This window comes from Diorhabda sublineata, chromosome 3, assembly GCF_026230105.1.
Source record: "Diorhabda sublineata isolate icDioSubl1.1 chromosome 3, icDioSubl1.1, whole genome shotgun sequence".
NCBI classification, from domain to species: domain Eukaryota; kingdom Metazoa; phylum Arthropoda; class Insecta; order Coleoptera; family Chrysomelidae; genus Diorhabda; species Diorhabda sublineata.
Window position 1 is genome coordinate 3882641 of NC_079476.1, and position 19819 is coordinate 3902459.

A 19819-nucleotide genomic window follows, 5' to 3' on the forward strand; every position below is an offset into this window, starting at 1 on the left:
CGGTTCTATTTTCTCAATTTCTCAAGTTTCGACATAACTGGTGATGGACTTATTGGTCTGTAAGATGTGGTGACTTCCAGAGGCTTAGGGATTAGTATAATTAGACTCGGAACGAGAGCAATTATTGAAATTAATGATAGCACAATTTGTGCATCACAAATATTGTTAATCTTCTTATCAGCTTCGTGCCTAAGACCCTCTAAGCCACAATAACTAACACAATTTTTGACTAATATATTTTTTGATAAACAGATATTAGTAAGAAAGCATCGAAAATGTTTAATAATTGATTTTAAATTATGTCCTGAGGGTGGACACATTTTATAAAAAGAGGGTTGCGAAAATAATGATTAGTAGTTATAGTTCTAGCTCGTCATAATTGTCTCGCTTGAAAATTTAGTACCATTACATGATTTTAAGTATTGTATATATTCATATTTTGGAGAACAGCGTGGGCGATGGGATCCTAACAACATGATTAACTGATTCGAGATAAACCTCGTCTGCTACTCCTCATCGTTAATTTCGCCAAACAAGGACAGTTCTGGTCAGACGTTTCTTGAATATTTATGTCTGAATATCCAAGCAAAGTACTTTATACGTAAGGTAGTATTTGGTTTTCAGAAAACTAGCTTTCGTAATTCTTTAATATATAGGATGATTTCAATTTAACGAGTTTCAACTTTGAGATGTACTTCGTACATATGAGAATATGATTATAACAATGTTGCTGATGAAGAAAAAATATGTATATAGGCAATATATCTGGCTTTTTACTTCTCACTTTTTTACAGAAAATAGGGATTTTACAGATTTTCCGCATGTCTGTTCGTCCGCCGAAACTAGGAGTCGTAGAAACGAAATAATGGAAAATATATAAAAAGTGTGTGAAGTAGCGAATGTGAATATTGTCTGCGACAATCACATGAGTTGAAAAAAGGTCTTTACACACGAATTGCATACAATATTTTTTCTACTAGAGAAATTTTTATCAAAATACAGAAGTTATTGTAGTAGAAAATAGTTATTTTTGTATAAGTGTATAAAATGAGAATTGGTTAGTTTTAACTTTGTGCCAACCGCAAGTCGAGGCTAAAAATTCTTTTGAATGTGTGGACGCATACTCGCATTTTAGACACGAAATGCAAACAATATATTTTGTAAAACGGTGAATGTGAAGAACTTACATAGTCTCAGATGTTTTTAAAATAAATACTTTCAATACATATTGACGTGGTTTTTTGTCCTGATGGTAAGTCATGGTTTTAAACGACTGTTGTCTTGAAAAAAGTCCATAAAACGTCCCGATGGCTGAAAATATGTCTTCGTATATATAGAAGATAGTTTAAATAACAAAATTAAGATCTCTAACTAAATATTGAATTGTCCATCTTTTACCAAACAAATTAAAATATCTCATAAAATTGTAGAATCAATCAAGAAATATATAACGTTTAAGATCAGTAGCAACTTGGGACATTTTCGGGAATTTATTTTGGAAGTGATTGTTCAAACTGTAAATTATTATTCCAATACATGAAATTGTTTTATGATCAATAATCAATAATCTAATGATTGACTCTGTTAATAATAAATCCTTAGAAAAGGTATATTTCATGTTTATTTTGGTAGTGAAAAAAAGTGAAATTGTTTAACAATTGTTGGAATTATACACGATAATAACTAAAAGAATGTGTTTTATATTATTTCTATTAGAGTTTCGAAAATATGTCGTCACAATGTTAAGAATCAGAAAGAACTAGCTACTAACAATAATTCTACAATGGTTGTCCCTTAACTTAATATTTTGGGTTTGGGTAATTTCTTAAAATAATGATTTTTGCACTCAATATTTCCACAATAGTTGTACAAAAAATGAGTTTTGTTTCTTGCCACTTCTGGTTCTATACAAAAATTTCGTTTAGGTTGATAGAGTTTAACACCCGCAATCGATTCAGCTTCAAAATTGAACAAAGAGAATTATCATATGAACACTTTGAAATAATCAGTCACGTGGCTTATTGACTTTTGGGTTATCGATTGGGATCAACTTTTTTTCTTCACTTCTTTATTTGTGAATTAATTCACAATTTTTTTTTAAATCTTGAGGCACTTACTACTGCACACATATTGTTATATGATTCTATTAAGAGTATTTGCTTGGAATTTATTATTTTTAAATTTCCTTTTTTACTTTCCTTCGTTGTTTGTGAGTGAGTGAGTAAATTCCGCGATCCAATTTGTATTTGAATTTTGAGGTTGTTTAACTGATCCAATTCCTTTTAAACTTATAACAATTGGTTTATCTTGTGTTCCTAATATTCCATTTTGATTAAAAAAGATAAATTTATCTACAAAAGCTGATCAAAAGAAGCACCATTTCAACGTGGATTTTTTGCAAAATACATAATTTTGAAACTTTTTTTTACACCTTTTACATTTGACATAGATCATTGTTTTTAGAGTAATTTCACACAAATGCCTCTGATGACTAAATTAGATCAATTTTCTTTGAACTGTAATAAAATATTTCACACACATATAAAATCCTGTCAGTTTTTTGCTGCCAATTCAAATATTCGCCACTAATTTACAAATTTGAATTGAATTTTTACTAAAAGATAATTAAAACAGTCCGTTTTGTTTATGCAGGCGCAGACCACTTATACAACTGACGAAGGTACTGATTTTCTCGAGTTTTTTCCGCTAGATGCTTCAACAGGTGTCAATAACTACGACATAATTAAATTTTCTAACAATATAAAAGGTGAATTTAGTAGCTGAATATTAAAATATTTGAAAAGATCATTTTTATATGGTGTTATTCTTAGTATGAAAGGAAATAATTTTTATGATCTAAATAAAAATCATTTTTTCATTTGTGTGCCTTTGTTAGATAACGTCTATGAGTGAAGCAGTAGCATAAAATGAAAATTGCTAATTTTATCTCTGGACCACGCAATTTTTCTATTCATAGAAAAAGGATTCATTTTATATACAATTTTTTTCCATTAAATATTTCACTATTTAAGCTTTTTCATAACTTTTTTTGTCTAATGTCTTGTTTTTAAATATTAGATGTAACTTACGCATATTTTTAGGAGAAAATATATATAATTGGATACATTTATTACAGCGAATCTGCAACGTCTCTAGACCTTTCAAAAAAAAATGTTTCTTCTTGCTCTGCAAACCAGACCTACACAGCTTTTATTACCTCCTCGTTGGAAATTTACAACCTTTTAAACTTATTTTTTTAGTTGAGGAAAGAGATTATAGTCGGGCAGAGCCAAATCTGGTGAATATAGGGAGGTGTTCTAGTAATTCAAACCCTAAATCACGAATTTTTTGCATGACAACATGAGATTTGTGTTGCATAAGCAAAACACCTTTCGATAGCTGTCACGTCTTTTCTTTTTAATTGTTTCCCGTAGAGGGGTCAGTAATGTCGAATAGTAATCTCCAGTTATTGTTCTACCCTTATCCAAAAAATCAATCATGATTACTCCATGGCAATCCCAAAAAACTGGAACAAGAACTTTCCCAGCAGATTTTTGGACACGAAACTTCTTAGGTCTTGGAGAATCAGAGTGTCGTCATTCCATCGATTGTGGCTTTGTTTTTGGATCGTAGAAATGTACCCAAGTCTCATCCATAATAACAATTTGGTTTAAGAAAAAGAATATTCAGTGCTTTAGATATCCGTTTTAGCCCAATTCGACGGTCTGATAAAATCATGTCATAAACTGCATCGATATTTTCGGGGACTGACACAGAAACTGGCCTTCTCGATCAGTCATCATCTTTAATGGAAAATTTACCTCTTTTGAAGGTTGCATAATTTTTAGAGAAGGAATATGAGGAATCTCGAGGTTTATAAAGAAAGTCCAAGGCGTTTGTGGATTAAGCAAAATAGACATACATCTCTATTCAATTAAGTCCACATTCAAAAGATCACTATTCATACTAGTTCTCGGAAAAGAGAGATTTCGTCCTGATAAAATGTAAATATTTCTGAGCATTATAATTTTGAAATTGTAGCCGTTTTCCAGGCTATTGTCTAGCTTATAATATGCAATTATCCACTGTGAAAGCGCCTCTTCAAATTTACTACTGTAAATTATTTTCTTCTTCTTGAATCTCATCAGTTGACGCTTTCAGCGAGTGATGTGCGTTTCTAGACGTTTTACTTCCCACTTTAAAGAAGAGGGATGTGGATACGGTGGTTATTCGTTCATTCGTAAGAAGTGATCCGATCCCGTGGTTTCAATCTGCCTACTCCTTGGAATGGAAGAAGCTGAAGATAAAAGTATATAAAGAAGGAAATTTTTTTTCATTTCCTTATCAATGAACTAATAACCCATCCTCATCCCTCTCTTGATAATGGCTTCAAAATGGAAGCCGAAGCGTCGAGAATTTTCAAAATTTCAACGCGCGAACATAGTTTTTTATCATAATCCTGACCGCTGAAACCTTTCCGAATGTATATGAACAGGGTCCTTCACGACGAGCTGAATCGATATGTATATGGGAAAGCAGTGTGACTAGTGCTCTGAAAATTTGCTTGCATGGGTTTTCCGAAATGGCCGTTTCAGCTAAAATAATTTCAGTTTTCTAAAACTGGACCCAAACTTCGTTATTTCAAATGGAATGCTATGGTTTTTACAAATTTTTAAAATCTACGCAACATTTCAATACAACTTTATATAAGGCTTAGTATGCCTAAAAATCACCATTTTTCGATTACTTCACATTTTCGAAATTTTTGGACACATGCAGCCCTCTACTAAAAAGATGTATTTCTAAGTTTAAGTGAGTCAGGTCTAATATTTTTGAGATTTGGACAAATAACACTTACAGCTTTCAAAATCTTTGAAAACATTGACAAAAATTTATATAGGGTGCCGAATTTCGCTGTCTAAAAACTTCGAAAACTCAATTTTTTCAAATGGCAACCATCATTTTTGTCTTTACCATTGGATTCTACGCTTTAAGTCATATATCTCAAATCAAAACTATGCCTTTTATAAATTTATAGTGAAATTTCGCGTAGATTCCAAAAATTTAATAAAACTATAGCAGAACACTAGTCCCAGTACTTTCCCATATGCATATCGATTTAGCTCATCGTTAAGGACCCTTTATATATGAGCGATTCTTCAAATTTCCTACTTTGAATTCTTTCTTTTCTTTGAAGCTCACCAGTTGACGTTTTTGGCCAGTGACGTCTTGAATGATATAAATTATAGATTAGAAATGCAATCATACTAAAATATTCTCTAAACCTATTTCTAAACATCCTCAAATATAGACTTAAATGGCATGGTTTTGAAACCACCAAATAACCAGTGGAATTCGACAGATTCAAGATACACGAGTGCCTCAAGCGTCATTTTTTGACGTACATATGGCGTAAAACGGTTGATCGGAATTATATTTTTTGGATCTTCATCGAAGAAAATTACCAAAAGAATTGTAACTTGATAACTTGATAAATAAGGATAATAATGATTAGGTTTATTAACTATGAAACAAAAAAGACAAGTATATAGTTTTTAATAATAATAGAGACATTAAACATTAGTTGTAGGAGGTTAAATGATCGCCATAGTGAATGCAAATGTCGATAATAAATCGTGCGATTGTATATTGTGGGTTTTTGTAATTCTAAACCTCGTTTGAGAATTACATCAATCTGACGCCTTCGTTAGAATTTCGCGAAAAAAAACTAAGTATAGTCGTTTCATTGTTTCAGCATTTTAATATTTGTCAGATCAATTTTCAGTCAATTAAAAAAAAATTTATGCCAAGGATTGCTTGCAGTGTAGCGATTTGTTCATCTAAGAAGTAACAAATATTTTTATCAACCGTATCTCACTATTCAAATTTTCCCGTCTTGAAATTAATTATATATACCTTTCATATGTTCCTAAATCGTCTTGATTTTAGGTCTCTTCTGTGTTAAAATTAGTTTATCTTCATAATTTTTGAAAGTCTGTTGACAAGTTGACGTCTTTAAGAAAGAACAGCTCACGATTTGGTCCTGTCTGCATAAAATATCATAATCATCGCAAATTTGCTGTTTTCTGTTGTGTACAATATGTCCTGTCAGAGTCAAGTGACCGAATTAGCTGAGGCGGTTTCACAAAAACTGAAATCTCTTAAATACCAAAAAACTATATGGTCCGCAACAGCTTCTAATCTTCTATAAGGCCAAGATCCGTTCATCTTTGGAGTATTGCTCGCACATTAGAAGATCGGCTTACAAATATACCATTAGGAGGGTCGACTCAGACTACAGAAGAGAACAATTGGACTTATAGGCGACCCAGAGTTAACTAGAAACTTGGTCAGCTTAGAGCATAGAAGAATGGTCGCTGACTCCAGCATAATCTCACCTAGAGCAGTATTTGCAGGACTTACTCGAGAGGCGGACGTAGCCTATGAACACCAAGTTCGCCTGCAGATACCCAGAACGTCAATTTGGTGAAGTGCAAGCCTGTGGAAGTTCAAGATCAACATCCACAAGCATCTCCACACGGCAGGCACCACTTGAACTGTGTAGTAGGGTTTACCATCTGGTGCTTTCTTTTTACTTAAAAAAAAAGAGAATAAATCAAGATGAACCAGTTTGTAACGCAAAAATATTGATTATTTGAACACTTCCAATCAGTTCGCACAAACTGTCCTTATAGTGGAGTTGATTAAGAGAATTAATTCATGGAAGATAGAGGATCGGAAACAATGAAACCTTAGAAAACCCCTTCCAGTGAATATAAGTTTATAGCTTTCTGGAAATATATGAAAATAAATTCCAATGCATAATAGTAATATTTGGTTAGGTTACATAAACGATAGATATTAAGACGATGAGTAATTTTTTGTTTTTGACTTCGAATATTTTATCTTATATGTGTATAAAGTGATTTATCATCTAAATTGGATAATAATTAGCAACATTTGAATTTTGTTGATTATAATCAACATTAAATAGGTCAACATCTATTTATATTCAGCATGATATGCAAAGAATATAAATGATTCCAATGGATATCGAGTGTTAATCCTAAGGATGACAAATCGTCAAAATTAATTTTAAGTAGGTGTAAAAACTAAAATTTGACTTTATCATATTTATCCTAATTAATTACAGTTGACATAATAATCTTAATTGAAGCGATTTGCATAATAAAAGGGAAATCAGAATATCTGATAAATTGCCATTTCCTAAAACGAATCCCATCGAATAAGGCATTTTAATAAGAAGAGTGAAGTTAATAAACATCTGGTGTTGTAGAGAAGTAGAGAAGAATGAAAATGGAAGTTAACACAAAAAGATAAAACCAGTATTTTGTTCTTGGATGCACTTTAGAAAGGGAACATATTCAGTCCAAAGATCGTTGAACTGTTTTTTATTAATCTTTTGTTAAACTTAAAAGTCAGATATTCTGATAAAAAACTGGAAAGATTATCTCAAAGAATTATTTTCTACACTTATAAGACATACATTTATGGACTGATAGAATAATGGAATTGATCCTATTTGAAATTTCGTTCACATTAATGTCCATACTCAGTACAGCGCTGCTCTTAGTATACCAACCAGTCTAGCCATTGTGGGAACCAACCCAGACATTCTACGAAAAAATAAGTTACGTTAAAAGGACCGAGACAAAGACAATACACTAATGGCAAAAGAGGTATGGTATTAAGAATACTGTAGAGCTGAGGATGAAGAAGTCACTAAAAAGTTTTATGGACGAAGAAACAACCACATGAAATAACAGCAATATTATTTGCAATTCATGACGTGAAGAAAGCGAAACCAATGAATAGAAATCTCCCAACAGATCACTGAACGATAAGTAGAACAAAGCAAATCCCAATATCGATAGGAACATCCATCTTTTATATGTAACGCGAGTCCAGTATGGAAATCTCAAGATTTAGCTGTAGGAGGCTGGTCGTGGCAAAAAAATGCTTATAGTTGTCATTGGGGAGGACCAGTAACAGAAAAGCTTACGATTCTTCTTACTATATCAAACTTATTAGATATACAATCTTCAACGAAGAGTCTCCATTCGGCATGTTGTTGAAAGAAGTGGAAACCACTTTCTGAGCAAAATGTTTTCCATTCTAATTCCGAATGGATATGATTGTGAATAGAACATTGCACGAGGGTTGCTACTTAAGTTTTGAGATATACAAATAAAAATAAATCTTTATAATTATACAGTGCTTTTCAGATAAAAGTATCCACCTTTAATAACTTTTGTAATACTGGTATTTGGAAAAAATCCAAAAACACGTAAATTTATGTTGGAAGGGGCAAGCATTATGGCTTATTTAAACTTACTGGAAAAGCCACCCCCTCACCTCTAGCAGCATCCCCTTTATTTTTTTTAATTACTTGTCATAATTTTTATGTAAAATTTGTATACTCCTTTTTGAGCTGATTTCAAAAATGTATAATACTTGTAGGTTAAAGTGGTTAGTTTATGAGATAAACAATTTTTCTTTTAAGAGCACAAATTTTACTTATTATTTACTTTCACCTTATTCGCCCGTACTAAAATGGGTTGTACAACAGTTCAAACTCTTTAATCTTTTTAACTGTGCTATTTATTATGAAGTTACAATAAGTGTTCAAAATGAGTACCATTCACTTCCATACAATGGTATAATCTATTTTGAAATGCCTCTATGACATTGCTTAATACGGCTGGATTTAATTGTCGACATTCATTTTCTATCCTCTCTCGTAAATCATCCAGAGATTCTGGTTGGGTAGCATAAACTTTTGTTTTTAAATACCCCATAAAAAGAAGTCTAGGGGTGTTAAATCCAGTGACCTAGGTGGCCACTCCATCATCTACCCCCTTCTACCTATCCAACGAGCGGGGAATGTTTCTTTTAAAAATTGTCGGACAGGCATAGCATAATGTGGGGGAGCTCCGCCTTGTTGAAATACCAGTAAATCTTCGGAAAGGTTATCATCATTTTCTATTATTGTTGTAATACGTGGGTCAACCCCTTCCCTGAGTAACTCAAGATATGATTCACCATTTAAATTTCCGTTGATGAAGAAAGGTCCGACAATGTGGTCACCTAGGATACCACACCAAACGTTTAACTTTTGGGGATGTTGTGTATGGAATTCACGCATAATATGTGGATCACTTTCAGCCCAATATCTACAATTATGCCTACTTACTAAGCCATTTAATGACCATGAGCATTCATCAGAAAAGCAAATATTGTTTAACAATTGTGGATTGTTATTGATAATTTGCGTCATTGATTCGCAAAACTCTAGACGACGATCAAAATCATCTTCATTCAACTCGTGCACCAACTTAACTTTGTATGGGTGGTACTTGAATTTATGTAGAACTCGGAAAACTGTAGAAGATGAAACACCGATCGCTCTACTTACTGTTGACAACGATTGGGGTTGTTGAGCCTCTAAGCTGACTTGCCACTTGGATTGCTTCGTTATTTACGAGTCCCTCTCGCTTATGCACTTTATTGCAAACAGACCCTGTTGTGGTAAATTTCTCCATCAGTTGAATTACATACTTATGAGTTGCATGTTTTCCGTCATGTAATTCGTTAAATATTCTAGCAGCAGCTCTTGCACAATTATTATTTTGGTAGTAAAAACCTACAATTTCAATTCTTTCTTGCAAAGAGTAAACCATTTCAGAAAAACAAAATAAATAATGTATCAAATTACACTATCAATAGTGACTACAAATTCTAGTTGACAATGTCAAACTTTAATAAAAAGTAGAGTTTTTTGTTGTTTGGATTTTTTAAGTAGAATAAATAGCACAGTTAAAAAGATTAAAGAGTTTGAACTGTTGTAAAACCCATTTTAGTACAGGCAAATAAGGTGAAAGTAAATAATAAGTAAAATTTGTGCTCTTAAAAGAAAAATTGTTTATCTCATATACTAACCACTTTAACCTTCAAGTATTATACATTTTTGAAATCAGCTCAAAGAGGAGTATCCAAATTTTACATAAAAAATATGACAAACAATTTAAAAAAATAAAGGGGATGCTGCTAGAGGTGAGGGGGTGGCTTTTCCAGTAAGTTTAAATAAGCCATAATGCTTGCCCCTTCCAACATAAATTGACGTGTTTTTGGATTTTTTCTAAATACCAGTATTACAAAAGTTATTAAAGGTGGATACTTTTATCTGAAAAGCACTGTATATGACCTTCTCAAAATATTCTTTATTAAGATCAATACACTTTGGTATGCGTTTGAATCAATTGTCAAAGCATTTTTGAGATTTGAACGCATCAACCGCTTCTCTAGGTAAATGAAGTTGACCTAGAAAGTTGTATTTGACCTGCAGGAATAAGAAATAAATCATTGGCTGTACAAGAACTGTACGACAGATAAAATCATAAATTCGTGTCGTGGTGGAGAATGATTCGTCTTCTGCAATTGATTTCCCTGATTGATTCTGAATCGACCATTCTATGTTTTTCCAAGGGAACGGACATGTTCAGTTATTCCGATAAAACAAGCGACCATTTGCTTCGAAGTGCTTCTTACGCGAACAAATTTTTTGAAGCACAGCAATTGAATTTTTTAGCAAATTTTTTACACCAATCGACGCAACATTTTTTTGAGCGAGCCGAATGTTAATGCAATATTGAATGTATGCGAGTGGAACATACCGATTTTGAAATACCATTAAACACAGCATCGATGTTTTCTGGTACAACAGCCGATTTAGAACGACCTTCACGAAATTTATCCTGTAGCCAAGTACGACACGACACGAAAAAACCAACAATTCTTAATAAGTAAAATGGTTTAGAACTATAGATATAGGACTTATACAAATCACTATAATCTATGTGTGAATAGAATAAATTTATTCGCCATGATGTGAGGATCGTATGGACTCAAAAATATAGCAATATTATCATGCAATGTAATTGGTGTAGGATCATTGTCATGCGTATACTTCACTTATTATGATAGATACATAAAAAGTTCATTCTGTAGACAATGGAGAAATATTTTATCGATGAATCTTTATCAGTAATTTTGAAAATCAAGTCTGCCAGATTTGAACTTCTTACATTTCTAATTAGTTGAAAATTCAACTACAATAAGGCTGTAATTTACTGCGAGACATTTCGGCTGCTATTTGTATAACACTGCATATTTTCAATTGTATGAAAACTGAATAATAATAATAATACAGTGATTATCAAAATTAGAAAAGTCGCTTACGATATACATGCTCTTGTTGGTTAGATCTTTATAACTATTAAAAAATTGATGGTATAGATAAATTTCTATATCATTTCCACAAGGAATTGTCGTTGTGTACATTATCACATATTTTTGAGTTGTGAGCTGACAGTAATTTTCGTATCACTTTGGTATAGTATATCTTTCCTATAAATTTATTTTAAAAAATGTCAAATGTAGGCGATTCAATTGAAAATCGTCGGATATTCAATACTTAATCATTTAAATGTTCTCATCACAAATACCAAATACCCTTATAAATTACCGTTGGATAAGGATCTACCTCAATAACTTTCATAAAAACACGCAAAAAATGATAAGTGCATTAATAAATCCCCCAAAACGAGACATTAAGTCACTATGCTGGCAAATGCTCATAATGTCTTATGTCAGTTTGTGTTTACATCGATGTTATTTTGTCGCGGACAAGGCCGCGTGGGAGGCATCAACACACCTGTGGAATCTACTACCAATGATCAAACTTAGAGCATAGTGATATACCATGAGAACGTGGGCGCCTATACCATGAACGATGATGGATATGGAGCCACTAATGTTACTCTTTGTATTAGGTGTCTCATTAAGTAAATATATGTCAAACATTTTGAAAAAGTACGATTGTACATTTTGTACACAATCATTAATATCGTGAAATAATGCATTCATACGTTTATCTATTGATGAATTAATTCATTCAATACAATTATCGATTCATAAAAAGGATGGAGAGTTCTTGATAATTTACTGAACTTTATTTGTGTTTATGCCCACGAAATTAAATATTGGTTCTAATGAAAGCACTTGGACTATAAACATTTTTCAATAATATTTCCTTATTCATTGATCATAATTTCTGATACTTTCAATGAAGAAATAAGAATAGAAATACAATTTTTTCGCGATTTTAGGTATAGACTTTGGTAATAAACAAACAAAAACTTTTTCGTGTTCTATCTAAGAAAATCATAAATCTCAAATATTCTGTAATATTTATAATAATATATTCGGGTTAAAAATGTCGTCCTATGCCTAATCGTCACTCCTTCTTGTTGCTGCAGTTCTCATTGCTCAGATTTCGTACACTCATTCATTTCCTTATTTCATGCATCGACGATAATCTTGATCTTTCTCTCCTTCTGTTCTCCTGTAGGATCCATTTTATTACATTCTTTTGGCAATCTCCCCCTCCTCATTCTTTGCACGTTCCCGTACCAAATCAGCTACTTTTCCTCAATATATTCTACAGTTTTTTCTCTCAGGTTCATTGTCTATTTTTTCTTATGTTGTTATTTCAATCTCCACGTTTCCGATTCATATAGCAGCGTACTCTCAATCATTGCATTGCATGTCTTCAGTTTTAATTTTTTTTGCTATTCCAGTATTCCATTTATTGTTCTTGTTCTGTATATTCTTCATTCTATTTCTGTATCATCTTTGTCAAAAATAGTTTGCACATATCGCTATAATTTCGATGTTTCCTAGTTATATATCGGTTGTATCCTCTCCTATACATGAGTAGTGTGTGTTTTCTATGTTCATCTGCAGTCCCTATTTTCCCTATAATTAATATTAATTTATAAAACGTAAATAGACGAGTAAAATGTACCTGCCTGTATGGGGGTTTGGTTTAAACATGGTACTAGACGTGAACTGAGCCCTTTTTGTACCCCAATCGTCTATTAGAACTTCAGTAGTCTTTTGATTGACGCAAATAATCTTGTCATCTAAGCTTATATAACTAATATCAGTTTTTCTTTACATGTTTTTTGATTTCGGTAAATGATCAACAGCTACCCCTTTTATGGCTATTCGATAAATGGGATAATTTTTTACACTAGTTAATTCAGCGATTCTTATTATTATTGCTGAATTGCTGAAAATTTTCCTTTTTTAAACATTCGAATATATTTGAAATAACTTGCTGTATTAACACTACACCGGCAATTCCATTGTCTTCATTCGCTCATGGTCTAAAGAACGCCACATTTCTATTTATTTAAAGAAATTTATTAAACAAATCTCATCGAGCAACGCCACTGCTTATCGCAGACTGTCTAGCTGGAATAATTCAAAGAAATTCTGTACATACGCCTACCGACAGCAATGGGCAATAGAAATGCATTTATGTTTACGATCCGATGTTGTCATTGGTAAAAAATGTAGATGATGTGTTCACGTTCACTGACGGTATGAGTGCTGTGCGTATTCATGAAATATTGATTGTTCTTCGCATAAAGTGTAAACAGGTGTAATCGTCGATTTGGATCCCCTCCAAGTTGTTGAAATATATATTTCTAAAAGTGTTGAGCACTCTTGTCACAGGTATTTGTTAACTGTGAAGGATTCCAATACTTCATTTTCGATTTTCACTGCAGACTCCATATCTTTATATTAGTTCTTGATGAACTTTGTGAGAGTATGGTTGATGTTGGAATTCTAAAGAACTCCCCATAATTTTGAAGTTGGTATGTTATCATACGTAGTCAGTAATATTTAAGTTATCTTAAAGTAGATTGATTATCAATTTATACAAAATATACAACTTATGATTAGAATTTGAACTTACCAACAATTACTACGTGACCAAATGATGATGGACTCTCGATTCCTGTACAATTCCATCGGTGTTGCCTAAATTGGTATTTACACTCGTTGGTGGCCATCCTGATTCCATCACCAACGGCAACCATAGCATCCGGTGATGCCCTACACATATCTCTTTGTCTATGAATCAGTCCAGGACTATTAGTACAAACTACTTCAGCTCCAAAATCTATTACACTTATCACACCGAGCACCACCCTGTAATAAAACAGTTAAATAAGTAAGTATATAATGAGCTATAATGTGAAAATTATTACTTTGAAGTGTTAGAAGTTCTGTTTCTGAGAAATAGCTTTTTATCATACAGATCAGGTAGTTTGCTGTCTTTTTCAGCAAGACTATTGACTCTGTTGTCCTACGGTGTACAATTAAATACGTTATGAATATCTAGAGTGACCATTAAGCATAGCTTTCGATTGACCCAAATGACATTTTGATTCTTTTCAGTTTATCTATTGTTTAAGGACATTTATGGTTGACTCTCCCTATATAAATCAAAAGTTATTGTATTAGATAGTTCCCCACTATTCTAAATACTCCTCAGCAACCTCAGCAGATATACAAGCAGTCTTCCTATGCAGTTTAATAAGTAAATTGGTCTGAAACTCAATTTATCCTGCTCAGGTTTTCTGGGTTTTTTATTTAGAGCAAGATTAGATGTTGAAACATGATTTGAATATTTTCCAAAAGGTTCCAGTATAGATTTTTTTGTGTAGATTTGGGTCCAAGAAATTCCTAGTCTATACTCGTATTCCTCGTGTTCTTGGGAATTGTACTCATCTTTCAGGTCAGGGAGCTTTTGGTAACATGTGTCGTGGTGGTCGTATTTTTGATCCTACAAAACCATGGTGTCGTTGGTACAAAAAAGCTAACATAAATCACCGCCGTTATGCTTCAGCTTCTGCTGTAGCGGCCAGTGGTGTACCAGCTTTGGTTATGAGCAAAGGACATGTTATTGATCAGATTTTAGAATTTCCTTTGGTAGTTAGTGACAAAGTAGAGGAAACGACCAAAACTAAACAAGCTGTTTAATTTTTGAAGAGAGTTAGGACCTGGTCTGGTATCCAAAAGGTAAGTTATATTTTCCTCACACACAGAGGTTTTGCAAACTATTTTACACTAATCTCCATTTGATATATTGAAAGGAATTCATTTGTATAAAGAAGTATTGATGAAATATGCTCTGATGTTGAGAATGAAGCATTATTATTGTCATTTGCACAAATTCTACTTGTAAAAATTTTGTAGACGAACACTGAAAATCAGTGGTAACAGATGGAACTCCTGCCATGGTCGGGCAGTATCTTGGGTTTGTAAGACTTCTTAAAAGAATTATACCAGAGGTAACTGCACTTCACTGTGTTATCCATCGACAAAATCTATAACTTTGAGTAATAGTTTGCACCAATATAGCTTCAATTTGTAATTAATGCAGTTAACAAAATAAGAAGCAATTATTGAATACGCACTTATTTGTACAATTGTGCGATGAAAATCATGAAGAGGAGTTCATTTTTATCAAGATTTCGGGAAAGTGAAGATCCTGATTCAAAGGAAAACCTGATCAAGATATTCAGACATTCGTTCAACATTTGATTGTTCTGCATGATGATTTCAAAATCAGATTTGGAGATATTCTGTCGATGGAAATACTACCGTGGATCATAAATCCATTTGTTGACATGGAATGTGATTTTACAAGAGGAGCCAATCGAGCTTAGCACTAATGAGAAGCTGAAAGTGACAAAAGAAGGTATCAAAAATTTTAGTTCTTTTTTTTTTGGAAAACTGTTAATTCTTCGTTGAAACTCAGTCACAACGCAAGTTCCCATAGGTAGAAGATTTTCACATAGTGGCAATAGGGAAGGTTAAGAAATTCGTTTGTTTTTTTCTCAGAGATCCTGCAAAATTATGGAAATGGTCTATGAAACAAAAAAATTTGGGAACCATTTATTTAAACCAGTGTGTTAGCATGTGGGTATCTATCGAATTTGGGCTTCAAAAGGTTAATTATTTTCAAATTGTGTTACGTCTTTATGTATCTGAACACAGTTAACAAATTTCATAAAATTGTTAAATAACCCACGACACGACGCTCCGATAAAGACAGTAAATACATAATTTTGAAGATTGAACGGGTATAAGAGAATTTAAATGACTTATTTAAAAGCCACCGAAAATACTTGGTCGACGATTAAAATGATAGTATACCTGTGACTTTAGATCGGGCACGATTTTCAAACATTCTAAGTTGGATTATAAAGATAAAAATGTTGTCGCGTCCCTATACGGAGAATTCCATTATCTTATTGTTAATAAAAGTGTAGCGATGCATACCAATCTGTTTAATTTCTTATTATAATGGTATAAAAGATGCTACATCTCAAATAACTCATCCATTCCATTACCATATCTAAGTATTACTAAAATTTATTGCCTATTTAGCGCTCGAATAGTTATAAAGGTTGTCCCAGATTTAGAGTACTACCCCAATTTAAATAACATTACGTCAGAATCCAATCTGGTTATTTAGCGTGGTCCATCATGAAAAAGTTAGCTAATATGTGGTAAAACTATGAGAAAAAAACAAATGAGACATATAATATATAATCCATTTATTCAAAGTTCATTTCTTAACTTTCTATATTTCCACTTGTTTTTAGAGATTAGATTGTCTATTTAGAACTTATTTATGGATTCCTTTCCATTTGGATTTAATAACCTTTTGCAAGATCGTCATAAGACAGACTGTGAGTTTGAGGCATGGGCATTAGTTCCAATTGCATACATTAAATATTGCATAACCATTTGGCTACCAAAAAGATTTGATCGCATTGGATACCACATAATTGAACAATCGCTCAAAAAAATCTCGTGTCGATTCCTGCAAAGAAGTTCTGATGAAATTCAATTGCGAAATTTGAAAGATATCAATGAAATCGTGACAGGCAACGAATTATGGATCTATGATTCTGAAACTAAATAATCAACTGTATGGGTTTTTTATGAGTAGCCACGAAGCACTTCGAAGCAAATTGTCACCAGCATTTTCGGAGAAGTGTTCGAAAAAATCAGGGAAACTAATTACAGAAGATTAATAATTCTCCACTACGACAAAGCGAGCTCCAAATCCATTCAAACAAAAACGCAGTCCCAACATTCCCAACATTCCAGGAGATTAAAGATAAATTGCGAGATCAACGTTTTTCTACACCTGAATGAGCGATTTAAATCACATGTTTTGTCTACTCAAAACTTTGATAACAAATCCGTTCTAATCAACTACAAATTCTGTTTCTAATAATTTATTTTCCATCGTTTATGATGACTGCCACGAATATACGAAAGTTGGAAAGTTGATTGAAGTATATGAAAGAGTTTCTCTGGACAATGCTTCCATCCGGTTTATCGTGAATTTCTCAATAGAGTATTTGTGTCAAAACGTTCCCCATTTGCACTGTTTTACTCTATGGAAATGTGGGACGTCATAAGTTGTTAAATCTCTAACGCAGATTTTCAGGTCTACCTGTATCGTTTTGCAAACATTCCAGTATCTCAACTGCCTATTGAAATAAACAATTCAATCTATTTTTTGTATATTTTACATTCCGACCATTTCTAGTTCTTATTTAGCTCAAACTTCTAAATCGTAGATTGGTTTCAATATTTTGATTATCCATGTTTTCAACATATAGTATCAAAACCAGAAGCTAAACGGACTCAAACATGTTACTGCTTGCCTTAATGCATCAGGTTATTAGATACATTTTTCATTATATCTCGTACAGTCACTTTAAAATTGCTAAAAGGATAACAAGTAAAAAATTTGAAATTAATTTCATTATTTGATTTCCAAAGAATATAACAAACTTGAAACATCTATTTTCAGGCAGCTACTTCTCACTATTGACTGTTATGATAAAAATTGGAATTAGTGTTCAGCATCTTCACATTTGCGTTCTCAATCTTTATCGAATGTTTTAATTATATGCACAAAATGGTAGATCAGTTAGAGTTGATCTATTACCCATAGAAAATGAACATCATTTGATAATTAATAACTATTTGGGAATCCTTTGAAGTAATTGGTAATGATAGCCTCAGACCATAGATTGGATATAAAAAAAAATACAACATACTAAAGAGTTTGTGGTGATGACTACTTCAGCGTTAACGTTGTGAATATTATAACTAATACTGCGCGTGTACAATTTTAACTAATACTAACTAGCTTTTACCCGCGGTACCGCTCGCATCGAATCCATTAAATAAGTATCAGAAATCATTATAATAGAAATGAATGAACTCTGTAGCTATATTAGAGCCTGAGATATAAATCTTAGAATGTAGAAAAATTGCCAAAAACCTACAAAAATCCATAATTCCACATTGAATATCCGCGCCTAGCTCCTCTCCAACTCAACCGATTTAAGTGTCCAAAAACTCAAAATAAAGAAGGTGTTTCATCGAGTGTACCTAAACCAAAACTAACTCTGTAGCTATATTAGAACCTGAGATACAGATCTTTGAATGTAGAAAAATTGCCAAAAACCTACAAAATCCATAATTCCACATTGAATGTCCGCGCCTAGCTCCTCTCCAACTCATCCGATTTAAGTGTTCAAAAACTCAAAATAAAGAAGGTGTTTCATCGAGTGTACCTAAATCAAAACTAACTCTGTAGCTATATTAGAACCTGAGATACAGATCTTTGAATGTAGAAAAATTGCCAAAAACCTACAAAATCCATAATTCCACATTGAATGTCCGCGCCTAGCTCCTCTCCAACTCATCCGATTTAAGTGTTCAAAAACTCAAAATAAAGAAGGTGTTTCATCGAGTGTACCTAAATCAAAACTAACTCTGTAGCTATATTAGAACCTGAGATACAGATCTTTGAATGTAGAAAAATTGCCAAAAACCTACAAAATCCATAATTCCACATTGAATGTCCGCGCCTAGCTCCTCTCCAACTCATCCGATTTAAGTGTTCAAAAACTCAAAATAAAGAAGGTGTTTCATCGAGTGTACCTAAATCAAAACTAACTCTGTAGCTATATTAGAACCTGAGATACAGATCTTTGAATGTAGAAAAATTGCCAAAAACCTACAAAATCCATAATTCCACATTGAATGTCCGCGCCTAGCTCCTCTCCAACTCATCCGATTTAAGTGTTTAAAAACTCAAAATAAAGAAGGTGTTTCATCGAGTGTACCTAAATCAAAACTAACTCTGTAGCTATATTAGAACCTGATATATAGATCTTTGAATGTAGAAAAATTGCCAAAAACCTACAAAAATCCATAATTCCACATTGAATATCCGCGCCTAGCTCCTCTCCAACTCAACCGATTTAAGTGTTCAAAAACTCAAAATAAAGAAGGTGTTTCATCGAGTGTACCTAAACCAAAACTAACTCTGTAGCTACATTAGAACCTGATATATAGATCTTTGAATGTAGAAAAATTGCCAAAAACATACAAAAATCCATAACTCCACATTGAATATCCGCGCCTAGCTCCTCTCCAACTCATCCGATTTAAGTGTTCAAAAACTCAAAATAAAGAAGGTGTTTCATCGAGTGTACCTAAATCAAAACTAACTCTGTAGCTATATTAGAACCTGAGATACAGATCTTTGAATGTAGAAAAATTGCCAAAAACCTACAAAATCCATAATTCCACATTGAATGTCCGCGCCTAGCTCCTCTCCAACTCATCCGATTTAAGTGTTCAAAAACTCAAAATAAAGAAGGTGTTTCATCGAGTGTACCTAAATCAAAACTAACTCTGTAGCTATATTAGAACCTGAGATACAGATCTTTGAATGTAGAAAAATTGCCAAAAACCTACAAAATCCATAATTCCACATTGAATGTCCGCGCCTAGCTCCTCTCCAACTCATCCGATTTAAGTGTTCAAAAACTCAAAATAA

General features: G+C 32.8%; 1 protein-coding gene across 2 annotated transcripts in view; it reads right to left on the reverse strand.

The window, feature by feature from the left end:
- Window positions 1-19819, reverse strand: part of LOC130441339 (protein Wnt-7b) — a 218388-nt gene that overhangs the window by 49590 nt on the left and 148979 nt on the right. For both annotated transcript variants that reach the window (XM_056774964.1, XM_056774965.1), the window contains exon 2: window positions 13847-14082. In XM_056774964.1, coding sequence (XP_056630942.1) covers window positions 13847-14082 — 236 coding nt within the window. The remainder of the gene's footprint in view (window positions 1-13846; window positions 14083-19819) is intronic.